This window comes from Phyllostomus hastatus, unplaced genomic scaffold (genome assembly GCF_019186645.2).
Source record: "Phyllostomus hastatus isolate PE091 unplaced genomic scaffold, TTU_PhHast_1.1 phas_contig_37, whole genome shotgun sequence".
Lineage (NCBI taxonomy): Eukaryota > Metazoa > Chordata > Mammalia > Chiroptera > Phyllostomidae > Phyllostomus > Phyllostomus hastatus.
In genome coordinates, this window is record NW_025333867.1 from 3,673,812 (window position 1) to 3,688,878 (window position 15,067).

The window sequence follows — 15,067 nt, forward strand, 5'->3', positions numbered from 1 at the left end:
CATGCAGTACACAGGCTGCATTTGAGATGTGGGTTCGCCATGGGAACACACTGTGCCTGTGTCTGTCTATATCATCTACCGGCTGGGCAGTTACTGGCTGCTTCATGCCACTCACCTTCTAGTCCTCAAACACAGTGTGCCTTTGCTCCTGCTACTTTCTGGGTCCACAGAGTCCTTCTTGCCTTTACCTCCTTCTCTCCACAGTATTATAGTTACAGGCCCAGCTAGGATGAAGACAGGGATTGTCTGTGATTCCCGGGGACCAGGCTCTCAGCAAGAGATTCATACTTGTTTGGAGGCCTTTCAATTCAATTTATTTCAGTCCAATTCAATTCAACACAATGCAACGCAACTCAATTCGTGTCAGAATAAAGGAGCCCTGGCGAGCCCTTTATCAGCACCCACTTGCGGAAACCAGGCCTCAGAGAGTGGAGGGAGGAAGGACCCCACTCACTGATAAGGCATGGTGACTTATATTCACATGAAGCATTATTCCTCAGAGCACGGAGCTCCTCCTCCACCGGAGACCCAGTGATTGCTGCAGTTGCCCAGGGCTCTTTGAGGCCCCTCCCCACCCAGCTCACCAGGAACATTTCCTTTAGATGAAACTGGAAACTGCTAAGGTACCCGTTGCAACCATCACATCACAAGGGTTCACGAGCTCACCTCACCCACAGCTGTCTGTCTCCTGACCTCAGTCACCATCAACTTGATGGCATAAGAGCAAGCCAAACTGAATGCCCCCACAGCTTATCTCTACCCACAAACAATGCACAACAGCTGTTGTTCATAAGACACAAAGCCCTGATCACACAGCCATTCCCGGTGATGACGTCTCAGCAGGAGCCAGTAGAGAATCTAGCAAAGTTGGATTGCTGCTGTCCTAAGTTTCACAAACAGCAAAACGGTGCAGAAAGGATGGCCGGGCTCCAGGAACCACACGTCCAGGGGGTTTCCTGTGACAGCCCTGGCGGAGCATGCTGCCCGGGCACCTGGAGACCATGAGAGGGCAGAGCTGCAGAGAGGCCTGATGACATCAGTGTGTCTCCCTCCTCCTGCGTCTGAAACAACAAAGGGAGACAGTGATCTCCTGAGAGGCTCTGGGACTGCCCTTGATCACTTCCCTCCCGGGTGGCACTATGAAAGACACTTCATGCTGTGCTTACAAGTCCAAGTATTTCACACGATTAACGGTTAACAACAACCAGAGAATCTCTCACTCTACCAGCTTCCCGTGAAGAAACAAATGGAAAACTCTAGGACTGGGGTCCCAAGTTTTGACAATTAGTCCATTCTGTGATTCCCAAAAGGAAGGATAAATACTGCATCCCTCTCTATTGGGATTTAGTCAGACTCTCATGCATTCATAGACAATCAGGCATAAAAAAGAAATCCAAGAATTTAGTCATCTCCATGAATAAAGCAGGAAACACCACAAAGACTCAACTGGACAGATTTGGAGGGTTTTGCTTTGTAACTGAATCGGCTCCCAAATAGTCTCACTCATTCTTTCATTTACTCAACAAGTTTATTAAGCTGCCATGGTGAGTGAGGTGTGGTCCTCGCTCCCATGGCCCGTGCTGCAGAGTGGGGAGGGCGGGCACACCACCACCAGGATCCAGTTGGTCATTGTGAAGAGTATCAGGCCCGCTACGGGAGCAGACACCTGACTTAGGTATGCGTGACTGACTGGGGTAGGGGTGCAGATCTTTACAAAGCTTCCTTCAAAGAGGTGACAGGAAAAACTGAGGTTCAAAAACTCAAAAAGACCCCTCCTTTCCCAAGTCCCCCGTATCAACCTCACAGTAAAAGGACAAGCCAGCCCATCAGGTGCCTCTCAATTGAATGCACTGAAAAGGGTTTGTCACTTCCATGCTGTTCCTGCCCTTTAGGCATGGAGGCATGATGTGAATCTAACTAATCATGAGGAAGCAGCACGCAAGCTCTGGCTGAGGACACTCAGCAAAGCGAGGAACCTGTGCTCCTTAAAAATGTGGTGTCCCAGAAGACTGAGGAAATGTTTCAGATTAAGACTAAGGAGACATGCCAACTAAACGCAACATGTGGTCTGCGACTGGCTCCTGAACCAGGAAAAAATAGCTGAGGGGCATTACTGAGACAGCTGGTGAAATTTGGCTATAGCCTGTGGATTAGAAAACATTGCATTTGTGTGTAACTTGCTGATTTTGATAACTGTAACTTGGTTTAGTCAGAGACTGTGTTATTAGATCAACTGTGGTGTGTTCAGGGGAAAAGGGGCATGTCTGCAGTTCACTTGCAAATAGGTCAGAAAAAAATGTGCATGTGTGTATATACGGGACAAAATGTTAACACTGATCTGGGTGAAGGTGAGGGGTATAGGGAATTTCTTTATGCGCTATTTTGCAACTTTTAAGTTTAAAATTGTATAAAAATTAAAGGTGACCCCCCAAGCAGCAGGTAGGGGCAGGGAATCATTAGGGCCCCTCTAGGGTGAGGTTGGGCTGTGCAAGGATGGGAAGTGGCAGCTGTGTAGTGTGTGCAGGAACCAAGCAGTTCGACTGGGACACCAGTTCAAAGCAGGGGCTCGGAGAGGTCAGGCTGGAAGGTTTGGCAGAGGCAGACAGGAGTGGGCTGGGTGTGTGACCTGCAGGCTGTGGGGACTGTTGAAAGGTTTAAGCAGAGGAGCAGCGTGGGATCAGAAGGCCATCTTAAGGAGATCACAGTGGCTTTGTCGGGGGTGGGTTTGAAAGGACAAGACAGCACAGAAGGCTGGGGCCAAGCTCTCACAGCACTTGAGGCCACGCCAGCACCATCGTGTACAGGGCCAGCTACATTCACCAAGTGCTTCCTTAACATGCTAAGGGCTTCCCTGCATCCAGGATGAGGGCCGGCAGCAGGGCCCTGCCTGCCTCAGTGCATGGAGGACAGGGGAGTTGGACTTTGAACAGACTGTTAACAGGTAGGATGAAGGAGAGCCTGTAAAAAAGGGATTTTCCTGTGGAAGTGATGGCATCAACTGAGAAAGCGACCTTCTCTCTTACTGAGAGAAAACAAGTTAGGGGAGGAAGAGGTCCAGTTCCCATGTGAAGTTGGAGGGGCCTTTGGGACACTGGGCATTTTGCACATGCATCTCAGGCTCCCAGGAGAGCCCAGGAGCTGTGGCAGAGCCAGTGGGCAAGACCCTTGGAGTTGGACTGCCTGTGTCCAAACTCTGGGGGGCCTTACTCTCTTACTAGATGGGAGAGCACATGCAAGCTGTCGTTTGTGCTTCCAGTTCCTCAGCTGTAACCTGGTGGTACGAGAACTTAATTCAGGCAGGGCTTGTTGCTCAGAGAATGAAATGAGCACAAGTAAAATGCTTAGAAAAGCCCCCAGATCAGAGGAAAGAAAACAACCGAAAGGGGCAAGTGGAGCAGCCCCACCTGCACAAGGAAAAGGCTAATCCAGCCCAGGCTCTCCACCACGGGCTGTGGTGCATGTGCACCCAGCCACGGGCTTCCTGGGGTGGGCACAGCAGAACAGCTTCCTGTGTCGCAGCCAGGCAGTACCTTCAGGCTCTGGGGGAATGTTTTACAGGGGGGCTTTGTGAGAACCACCACTGCTTATTAAAATGCGGATTCATGGTCACAGCTCAGGGCTAGAGCCAGAAAATCTGGGGATGGTGCCCAGATCTCTGCACTTCAAACTCAACTCCTCCTGCCCCTTTCCCCCACTCCACTCTCTCTCATCTTATGGGTGATTAAGTTTCTGAATGCTGCCTCACACCGAGAAATCATTGTTGAAGTAACGCATTCTGCAGGGAGAACTAATGGCAATTATCTTAATCATGTATCTCAAATAATCATTTTGGACTCTTTAATTTATGTAATTCAATGAAATATGTAACATTTTGTGTGGCTAGACAATTACCACAAGGAAGTTTCTTTGGGTTCAAGAACAAACGGTTGAGCTGTCCAGTAATGGGACGGGCCACCCAGCTAGGTGGAGGTGTCCCTACGGGGGCCCCTATACAGGGCGAAACGCTGGACTCATTCTTAAGATTCTTTCCAACTCTAATATTATATGAGCCTCCATTAAGTACAGAAAAAAAAAAAGAGGACACCTTTTAACAGGATTTCAGTTCTAGAAAAAAAATTGATTTTTAGTTGACTGTCAAACAACTACCATATTTTGCTGTATATAATGCGCACATACTATGGATATAAAAAACCCATGTATAATGCACACAGAAACATGGGTGTGCATTTTACACGGCAAAACCGTGTAAAGTACTTCTTACACAATAAGGGAAAGAAATATTCCTCAAAGTGAAATTAGGTTTTTCTGGGCTAGGCACTGAGATCAAGTGTTTTTTTTTGTTTTTGGTTTTTTTTGGGGGGGACAATAGCTTTAAAAATTCAACATAACACACTTGACATATAGTGAGGGCTTTATATTCATTGAATATTAATAATAACTCCAATCACTACTGTCCACATTTTACAGATGAAGAAACAGGCTGAGACCAGTTAGATGACCTGCTAAGGTTATCTTGCCAATAAGTGGGTGAGCCTTGATTCAAACAAGTGCTAATTCCAACAGCAATTGACCATCATACTATAATTGATGCCCAATGAGTGAAACATTTAATGCATCCAGAATAAACACGATGGAGGGGGCCGTTGGCTTTGTCTATCCTCTGAGACAATATTTCTCTCAGGAGACAAGATAAATCTAAAGAACACATCTTGAGTGTGGCTGGCTAGCTCCCAGGTGATCCACAGGGGGCCTTTTATAGCATTCATCTTTCTACTGACATGATCATTCAAGTAACTTAAAAACCCAAACCATTTCATTGGTGTCTTAGCAAAAGCAGTATCTTTCACTTTGATGTCTACTTTTGGTGTGGGAGGTGGATCACAGGCATGCATCAGCTGGTTGGAGTAAGTAGTACCTTCTTTCCAATCCTTTTGTACCTTTCTGGCACTGTCAAGCAGCAGCACTGGGAATTAGTTCACTGCTATACCACTAATGAGCAGCAGAGGGCAGCAAAACACACTCATGCTGATTATTATCAGGGGAGCCTAGGAATAACTGCTTTTAAAATGCTTTCAAATCATTTGGAGAATTCTTGCATAGTAGTACTACAGGTTTAGAATGATGAAAGTGAGCTTCTTTAGTTGTTTCAACTTGGTATATAATTCGCTAAGCTTGTCATTATGCATTTAAGGGAGAAATATTTAAGGTTGTACTGTATTTTTAGCACTATTAAGACACACCAGACCATAAGATGCACCTGTTTTAGAGGAAAATAGGAAAAAATTTTTTGAAGAAACAAATGTGGTAAAATATTTAATAACATAAATAACATAGGCAACCACTCCCTCCCCCCACAGTGAGCCAGGTATGCTATATCCAGACTATAAGACGCACCCCACTTTCCTCCCGAAGTGGGGTGGGGGGGGTTCATCTTATAGGCCACACAACACAGTAACTCACAATTCCAGAACTAACTTTTCGTTTTGAAGCTCTGGTTGTTTCAAACTTTCTTTTCTAGAACTCACCTAAGGGGCTGCATGCGAACCACACAACAGCTCCTGGGTGCTTGCTGGCCAGTTTCCTTGGTTTCATTTTGGTAAGCACTTCCTAGTGGAGCTGCAGTGTAAAACCAAGGTGTCCCCATCTGCATAAGTCTGCAAGGTTTGTGCATTATGTGCAGAGGAGACTCGGAATATGTGAACCCAGAGCATGACAATTCAATTCCAGAACTTCCATATTATGAGGCAGCAGTATCATGTGAAGGCTCTGGACAGATGGGCCTGTGCTCCAGTCTCAGATTTGCCAGTTGACAGAGTGACTTGTTATTTAACTTGGGCATTCAATTTCCTCATCTACAAAATGAGGATGTATGCCCACTTCACTGTATGGTTGTGATAAATAATTCATACTAATTAAACATCTACCATGTGCCATGTACTGTTTTTAGAGTTGGTGACCTGGTGACTTAAAATTATTGCTGTCATGAAGCTTATATTTCAAGAGTGTGACAGGTAATGGAAGGACAAAGTCATTTCAGACAGTGGTGAGGGGATAAGGACAACAGGCAGAGTGGTGTGAGGCAGGTGCTCACCTTCAATGAGGTAAGCATGTCAGAGAAGGCTAGTGAACAAGCAAGGGATGATGTAGGGGCTGAGACGGGGGCAGAGGGATTCACTGCCAAGGCCAGGGCAGGAAGAAAGCAGAGGAGAGGCTAGAGGCAGGTAAGGACCAAGATCCCAGAGAGCCTATGGATGATGGTGGGTGGAGACTCCAAGTTCACACAAGTGCAAGAGGGGGCCAGATGAGGGTTTCCAGCCAGATAGGCAGAGGGACCAGGAGGCAAAGGGTGGGACAGGAGTAGCAGCACTTAGCGCACTGCCTGGCACAAAACCAGCTGTAGTTAAAGGTGGCATATTAATTTAAAAAAAATAAGGTGGCTTGCTTCTCAGCCTTAGATTAACATCAAACATAGTATCTGTTCTTATTAATTTAATATCTGATGTGTCCTTTATCCGAGGACAATATATTAAATGGATTTTTGGAACTAGGAGATGGAATAAGGACATTGCTCCATCCACTCCACACATCAACCTGGTAATGCAGTACTTCCAGGAATAATGATAACAATAACAACAACAGATAAGAAGCTTGGGTTCCTTTTAAGAAAAAACAATTTCAAGTATTTTCCAGCAATAATCTACCTTGATTTTCTTTGAATATGTAGTGACAAGACACTCAAGTTTTAAAAATGGGCTCATTTTCTTTTTGCATTACAGAAAAGCTGCCCACAAGCACCGTGATGATCACACTCATTGTAAAAAGCTCAGATAAATTTAACATTTACACTTACTTCTTCCATTATAAAATATATGTACATTACACTTTAAAACAGAAAAAAAAATCCACCACCTCACCACAAAGACTGCTTTAGCATTTTGTGTATTTCTTTTCAGATTTTGGACAAATCTAAAATTTACTTAATCCTGAGCACTTTAAGCATTGTAGAGGAGATATTTAAATGATGGTTCTTGCCGTCCTCATTAAATATTTTTGATTCTTCCTATTCCCTTTCAGAAGAAAACTGGTAACATCACATAGTTAAAAAGACTAACTCTCCAGTTTTCACAAACCTTAATCACAAGTTATTTTTTCTAACTCAGTTCTAAAATCTTGTAAAGAAGTGTCTAGGTACTACTGAACTCACCGACACACAGACGAGGAAGTTAAATCAAAGGCCTAACTCTGCTCACTTAAAATATGGAAATGGTCCAAGCACTCAGTCTCCACGACTACTGGGAACGGAAACTCTCGCTACATGTTTCATGATTGTCACCTGAAAAGTCAACTAGCTGACAGCCAAAGAGCACATTTAAAATCACCTTAATCATCTTTGTTAAATAATAAGACTTGAACTTAAAATACTTAAATCTTATAAGCAGAAAACATGTGAAGCTTTTTACAAATTCCAGGGGATAATTTAAACTATTTTAGTTCTTTTTTGCTTAGTGTTTTAGATTTCCTTTGTGCTTCTCATCTTTAAGACATAGGGGGAAAAAAGACCCAACTGTAATATGTGTTGGCACTTCAGGAAACAGTTTGTACTGCACACAAATAATTTGAAGATCACCTTTAATTAAGGGCTGTTTAAATAAAAAAGATGCATTTGCCAGGACAGCAGACCAGTTTAAGTGTTAGGTCAGACTGAGGCAAGTAACCAAGAAAAAAAGCTTCTCTTGGGTTTACCAAACTGTGATTTCCACATACTTCTTCAGTAGGGACATTTCTCAAAGCTGCACAAGAGTTTTATGGATTCACAACCCTCACTTGCACTAGCCAGGTAACATTCTCAGTCAACAGATAAAAGCTCACATTGCACAAGTTTTGTCATAAGCAGCCTGATGAAAACACACTGCTAGAAACCATAGTTTTAAGTACGTAAACATTAGAATTAAAATAGCAAACCCTTCAAGACCTAAAGATTTTAGGAAAATATATAAAAAGATACATTTTGAACCAGAGGTATATTGCCTAAATTATTTGTTTTTAAAAAAAGATTTTATTTATTTTTAGAGAGAGGGGAAAGGAAAGAGGAAGAGGGAGAGAAACATCGAAATCGAAGTGTGAGAGATACATCACATGCCTCTCACACGCCCCCAGTTGGGGACCTGGACTACAACCCAGGCGTGTGCCCTGAATGGGAATCAAACCAGCGACCTTTCAGTTCATAGGCCAGCAATAAATCCACTGACCCACACCAGCCAGGGCTCATTTCAGTTTTTTTTTAAGCTCTTAAATTATTCAATTTTGAAATGGCATAACTGAAATCTAATTCATAGCAAAGCTAAAAATTTTAAATTCTTACATGTAAGTTACTGTACTTGGGACTCTTAAGATTCAATACTGGATAAATGGGAGAATCCTGTTAGTGAAGAATGAAAAATTCTTAGACTTGGGGAGGCCTATGGAGGGAATAAACATCTGTGATTTGTTGGTTTGGGGTTAGTCTCCTTGAGGCTGTTTCAACCCGGGTAAGGGGTTATCTAGGGTAGTTGTGAGAATTCAATGAAAACACATATGGGAGAGCAGAGCAGAGGCCTGATATACAGCTGCTCAATCTAAATACTATTCTTGACTGAAGTATTTCTCACTGCTTTCTAAAATGCCAAAAGGCAAACAGGATGGGTGACCAAATGGACTTCTGAAAAACAGTAAGACTGATTCTCTTGGGTTGCTTACAGTCTGAAGTTGAAAGAAATTCTAAGTTCCAAAAATGGAAACATTGGAACACATGCAGCCTCTCTAAGTGTTCTGAAAAGGATAACTCTCGATGGGGTGTATAGGTTCTGACAGATTTATTATAACAACAAAAACTCCCCGTGTTAGCCCTATTACTCTGGTTCTGGTTCATTTTTTTTTAATTAATGTTACTTCTTTTTTTAACTTTTTTTAGATTTTATTTATTTATTTTTAGAGAGGGAAGGGAAGGAGATAGAGAGAGAGAGAGAGAGAAACATCAATGTGCGGTTGCTGGGGGTTATGGCCTGCAACCCAGGCATGTGTCCTGGCTGGGAATCGAACCTGCAACACTCTGGTTCATTATTAAACCCACAGAACTAGCCACATTACATGTCCATCTTAAAACTTACACTTTTGTTAAAATAGAATACTGTTTAACTTTTCTATTCAATAGAATTCAACTATCACTCCACATCAAAGTAAAAAAAAATACCACATGCACTTGCCCCCCACATGCTTCACGGAATGCTACGACAATATGATGCTTTACAAGAGCAGCAGCAATCACTCACATGGTTTCCTACGTCCTGGACAACGTTCTAAGCAGCCCAAACTAAAGCCCAGTGAGGTTACTCACCTCCAACTAAGAAAAGGCAGCTGGGACTTTGAACCCAGGTAGCCTGACACGAGTCCATTCTATACCTTAGTTCTTTTTTCTGTTGCTGAGTAAACTAGATTTAAGAATCACCTAACATTGTATTGAGAGTATATAGGTAACAGATTCAGACAATTTGGAATCGATACTTCAAGCATCTCTTCATTGAAATTTAAAAAGCACACACCAAGACTCCAAAGATAAGCTGCCTTCCGAAGGTCACCATGCATTAGAGGCCAGGGCTGACCACATCCTAACCACCAAGCTAAGCACACTCTTATCATCTCTCTTCGTGCAACCTCACAGAACTAGCAACGGGCTCAGATTAGCACCAGAAATACTTCTGAACATAATGTGTGGACGAATGGCCTATGAAAACTGGCCCACATCTTCTTGTTCTTTCTCTGAAACCTATATAGGTTTCCACCTGAACACTGTCAACTAGAAGCTGGGAATAAAAAGCAAACAAGACAAAAGCTCACGGTCCAGCAGAGGGGGATACATATGTCAACAAGATGACAGTCACAGGAGCCCCAACCAAAATCTATGTAAGGGACAGCAGGGGAATAAAAAAAGGCCTAGTCAAACCATCTTTGGCTATGATTTATCAATTTAACCTATAATCCCAGTTCTATCATTGCCTGGTCATATAACCTAAAGAACAGGTACTTCACTCTCATCTCTAACGTGAGGATGAATCTTTGAACTTGCAAATACAATCAAACTAGGAAATCTATTTTGAAGAAAACGTTTTTAAAAACTATGATTTTATTAATCAAGGGGACATTTAAAGAGATGTGTCATTGTTAGAGATTATCTAGGGTATTGTGGACAATTATCATATAAAAACACAGTATCAAATTCCCAAAAATTATATATACATACCATAAACATTAACATACAAATAAATTTGCAACAAAGAAGACTCTTTGGAGTTTAACTGTGCTCTGGAATTGAGTGGCATTTACACAGTACTGTACAGCACAGCCAGCGTGTACATACAGTATATTCCGTACTGGCATTATATGAACTGATTGCTGGATTCTGGAAAACCAAGTATTTGGAAGCTGCCCAAATGCTTGGCTTTATAAAATTTTCATTTCAAAAAATTTCCATCTTAAGCATTGTATAGGAGAAAGAACATGTGAATTTTAGAGTAAGACAGCTCTGAATCCACATTCAATGTATAACCTTGAGCAACCTACTTAAACTCAAAAGGTTTTTTTTCCACCTACAAAGTGAACAATACCACCTTCCTTCAGTGAACTGTTGTGACATTGCATGGCTGATGATGCAGTGTTAAGAAATGAGTTCCTTTCCTATTGCCTTAAAAAAGGGTAGCTAACCCTTTTTCTTAAATAATCCTTAAATCCAAAAAAAGTAAAGCTCCAGACCTTTAGGTTACATAATTAGTTACTATAGAAGTCTAGGTTTTTATATAAATAAAAAAAGGATAAAATCATGTAAATACTAATTCGAAAAGTACGTAAGAGTCCTACAAAAACCATTATTTAGCTTTGCAAGTTGGTTCTTCAGTTTTGTTCATCCCTCCTAACATCCTCTCATGATGTCCTAACATTCCACTTACACTGGTGTCAGCTTGCTCTTCAGTAAGCTGGAGATAATAGTTCAAAAAAAAGGGTAGGATATTATTTAATAAAATCAGAAGAAATTTATTAATTTTACAGCTATAAATGGTGCTGTCCCAAACTGGTAAATTACTTCAGGTTATCAAGGTGTTTTAAAATTTAAGCTAACATCTAATTCTAGAACTAAAATAAAGACTGAAAAATCAAGGGTGTACCCTATAAAAATCTTGTTGAGAGACGATTGCCAAGTTCATGGTTAAAAAAATCATTATTTAAATGCACTAAACAACTACATTTTTCTTCATTCCAAGTACAACCAAAGATAAGTGCTACATAAGAAGAGCCTTGTCTATTATATTACATTTATCTACTACTGTAGTTCTAAAATAACTCAAGTCATTAAAGGAAAGTTTTGACATCACACTACCATTTACCATATTTTTCAGACTATAAGACCACTTTTTTTAACCACATTTTTTTGCTTCAAAAATTTTCCCCTTCTAAAACCTAGGTGTATCTGGGGTCTGCACCATAAGATGCACCTAGGGTTTAGAGGAGGAAAATAGAGAAAAAAATTTTGAAGCAAAAAATTTGGTAAAAAGGTATATCTTATAGTCTGAAAAATACAGTACTTCTCCCAAACAGAGCCAAAATACAGTTGCGGGTTGATGCATTGCAAATACACCTTTTAAGGCAGTGACTTTTAAATATATAAGAGCTCAATTTGCCTTTTTCTGTCAATGTCACTATTTTATGAAGCTTATTTAGAATTAAAAACATTACTAACACCATCAAGTCAAGGCTCCTTCTGATCTGCTGTCCACAGGCTTCTTACCTTGTAGGCCCCACTTCCCTCCTCACCTGCTTGGGCACCTTAGATGGCAGAGACAAGTTTAAAGTCACTTGCTATTGAAATCCATGAAATGAATGATGAAGCTATACAACCAAAGCAAGATCCAGGCTTTATAAACACATACTCTCAAGTCTGAATTGATACACAAGATTCTTAGTTCATTTTACAGATTCTGAAACCAAGTTGTTCAAAGGTTAATTCTGAAACCATGGTCCATGTAACAAATGAATATATCCAAACAAACAAAAACTTCATTCAAATATTTACATTTAAAAATTAGGCTACTTATTAAGTGTGCTTGAACAAACCATGTGTGGAATTGAATTCCATTTACTATGGAGTTAGTTTCTGCTAAACACTTACTGACATTAGAGAAGACCCCTGGCATCTGAGTTTTCAAGTGTTCCCAATCTATGCTAAAAAATAAATAAATAAAAATAAAAAATAAAAATGACAAATAATTTCTGAGGCACTAACTTGAACCTCAGAAGTGGAAGGGCTAGTATGTAGGGCAAACTACTTGGGAGTCAGAGGGTTGGCATCTGTAACTCAATGTGGCTTTGCCATTGCCTCAGTATCACCAGGTATTCAATAAAATTCTCTAGAGGTCACTGAAATTTTTCAATTACATCTCACTGCATTATGTTCTAATAGTTTCACAATCTTGGAATTTCACAAAAATATCTGGGAATATATTCCTTGGAAAGGTAGAGGGGTCTCCTTATTACATTAAACAAAAAACCATGCAGTTTCTTAGAGCTCACAGAGCTTTTTCAAAATAAACTACCGATCATACAGCCCAATTAAAAACTCCAACACTTAATATTACAGGTATAGAAAGTTTATAGTTCAGCAATGCCAACATACATAATTTGACACCTTCACCCCTACTTGCAATGCGATTAGTAACTAACTATACAATGACTTCTATTTTATTGTCACCGACTTTGGCTCAGATGTTTTAAATACTTAAAACAATTTGGAAAGTTTTTTTGTGTGTATTTTGCTGTTTTTGTGTGGGCATGGGTGCAGGTGGGGATTATAATGAGAGTAGTCGGTTCACCATAACAGAGACAACCAAGAATTTAACAGCCACTAAGATTTCATTTACCATTTTCTTACAAAATATATGTGGAAGAATATGGCTTAAAGACAGAGGGAAAAGCCTCTTATTTGCACATACTATTGTACTCTACCCTTTATTCAGTCTGACAATAATGCCAAACTTAATTTATTACCTAGGACAAGACTAACTCTCTAAGAGGATTTTATGAAATCCAATTTATTTTGGTTTTTAGATACTGAATACTTAAAATTTTTGAATTCTTCAGATTAACTAAAAAAAAGGTTGTATCAACAACCAAAATCCCCAAAGGATTAGATAAAAAACAACTGGTTAACCATTTAAAAAATACCCAACTAATTTTTTTAACAGATTAGAATTAGTTGAAATATATCTCTGCCCCTATATTGACCTTTTGCTTAATCTATAGCCAAGGCAACATTTCTTAGGCAAAATGCTTCTACTAAGGAGACAAAAGATCTCTAAAAAACAAATTAAAAAAATAAACAAAAAACCCTCAGTAGGTCTAAAATCATTCCAAGGCTATCCCTTGGGCAAGAAATAAAACAATAATGGACAAAACAACTCAGTTTCTACAAACATACCATTTTCTTTTTGTTAAAAAAATGTGGTTGATTTGATACATATCAAAATAAGCAGAATTTTCATGTTTCACAATTTTGTTTCTAGAGATCCTCAAATCTCTTGAACTCATTTGGGAAGTGTTTTGAAGGTGCATATTATAGTAAACAGCAGCAAAATACCAAAACAACTCTATTGCTAAAAAGCAGCTGCTCCTGCTTGTGCCTTTAGAATACTACTAGTTGTAAGACAGCAACAATAACAACCAATGCTAATTTGTGCCATCAACTGGGATTCTAAGGAAGAAACAAATTGTTTTCTTTAGACAGTCCAAAGTGGGACATATACAATCATACTGGACAAATACTGGCTTTTGGGAGAAAATACCAGAAAATATTAACAAGAGAGACAAGAGCATTATATTCAGTATTCTAAAGGCATGCTTCAGGTAGTTCAACAATGATTCTGGTAACACCAACTGCTCACATACATACACATGCACACACATAGATTTTAATGGTTTAAAAAAAATTTGTTACTTTAGAAAAATGAATGCAGTGCACTTTCAACAATATTATCGCCACAGACTCTGATTGCTTAGTCCACACATAAGTAGTAGTTGCCTTCTATGGTGATATGGCTTCTCTGCACTAATTCCCATCAGGCCGAAAAACATTAGGGCAGGTTAAGTAAAGACTGAATTGTTGCACAAAGGAACATTTACTCATCAGATCCCACTGATCTCTTCTGTGCCCGTTTCCTGGGCAACCTTCTTGGTGAAGCTTTATCTGGAAGAAAAGAGTGACTATTATAGGTATGTTAGATTCAAAAGACATTTTAAAAAGCATTTCCCTTCAACTTTATAATTAAGTTCAAAAAACAATATATATACCATCTAATAATAAATGCTTCTTATCTAGTTAAGGCATTTTAACAGCCCCTCCTTTTATTAACAACTCTTTTTTTTTTTTAAGATTTTATTTATTTATTTTTAGAAAGGGAAGGGAGGGAGAAAGAGAGAGAGGGAGAGAAAAATATCAATGTGTGGTTGCTGGGGGCCGTGGCCTGCAACCCAGGTATATGCCCTGACTGGGAATCAAACCTGCGATGCTTTGGTTTGCAGCCCGTGCTCAATCCACTGAGCTACGCCAGCCATGGCTTAACAGCCCTTTAAAATAATCCTTCAAGAGGTAACAACTAAAACGAAACCTTTTGCAATTAGGCTGGGAAAAGAGCTACTCTTGGTTATTGTAATGTTGAAGCTACCATGCAAAATCTTCTTGAACTCTACAACTGAACATGATTATGCATGCATAAGTAAACACTTTAGAAACAGAGTAAAAGGTATGAAACTTACAGCTCAAAAAACTTATATTGGTTACAAAATTAAGACAATTTCAAATGCAGCCATGCAGTTTGCATAATATTGGCAATTTCATAAATTACCTGCAGAAAGCAGGATAAAGGAAATGAGGCAGTTGATTATTAATACTAAAACCATCCCACACACATAAACATTATTATTTTTTTTAACTTTTTCTCTTTATAGCTTACGTTAAGAGTCTAAGTGGGGGCGTCTATCAAACAAA

The 15,067-nt window shown here is 40.1% G+C and overlaps 1 protein-coding gene and 1 non-coding gene across 4 annotated transcripts in view; one reads left to right on the forward strand and one right to left on the reverse strand.

Moving 5' to 3' along the window:
• Positions 1-300: 300 nt before the first annotated feature.
• Positions 301-15,067, reverse strand: part of SSR1 (signal sequence receptor subunit 1) — a 36,846-nt gene continuing 22,079 nt past the window's right edge. For 2 of the 3 annotated variants that reach the window (XM_045841659.1, XM_045841658.1), the window contains 2 exons: positions 14,203-14,266; positions 301-1,061 (listed from right to left, as the gene is read on the reverse strand). In XM_045841659.1, the coding sequence (XP_045697615.1) occupies positions 1,037-1,061; positions 14,203-14,266 (89 nt within the window). In that variant the 3' untranslated portion in view covers positions 301-1,036. Of the gene's footprint in view, positions 1,062-11,919; positions 14,267-15,067 lie in introns of those variants that run through there. The other variant, XM_045841660.1, reaches the window with a different exon arrangement.
• On the forward strand, positions 6,438-6,628 carry LOC123820824. Its single transcript, XR_006786028.1, has one exon. It is a non-coding gene; the product is annotated as a U2 spliceosomal RNA (small nuclear RNA).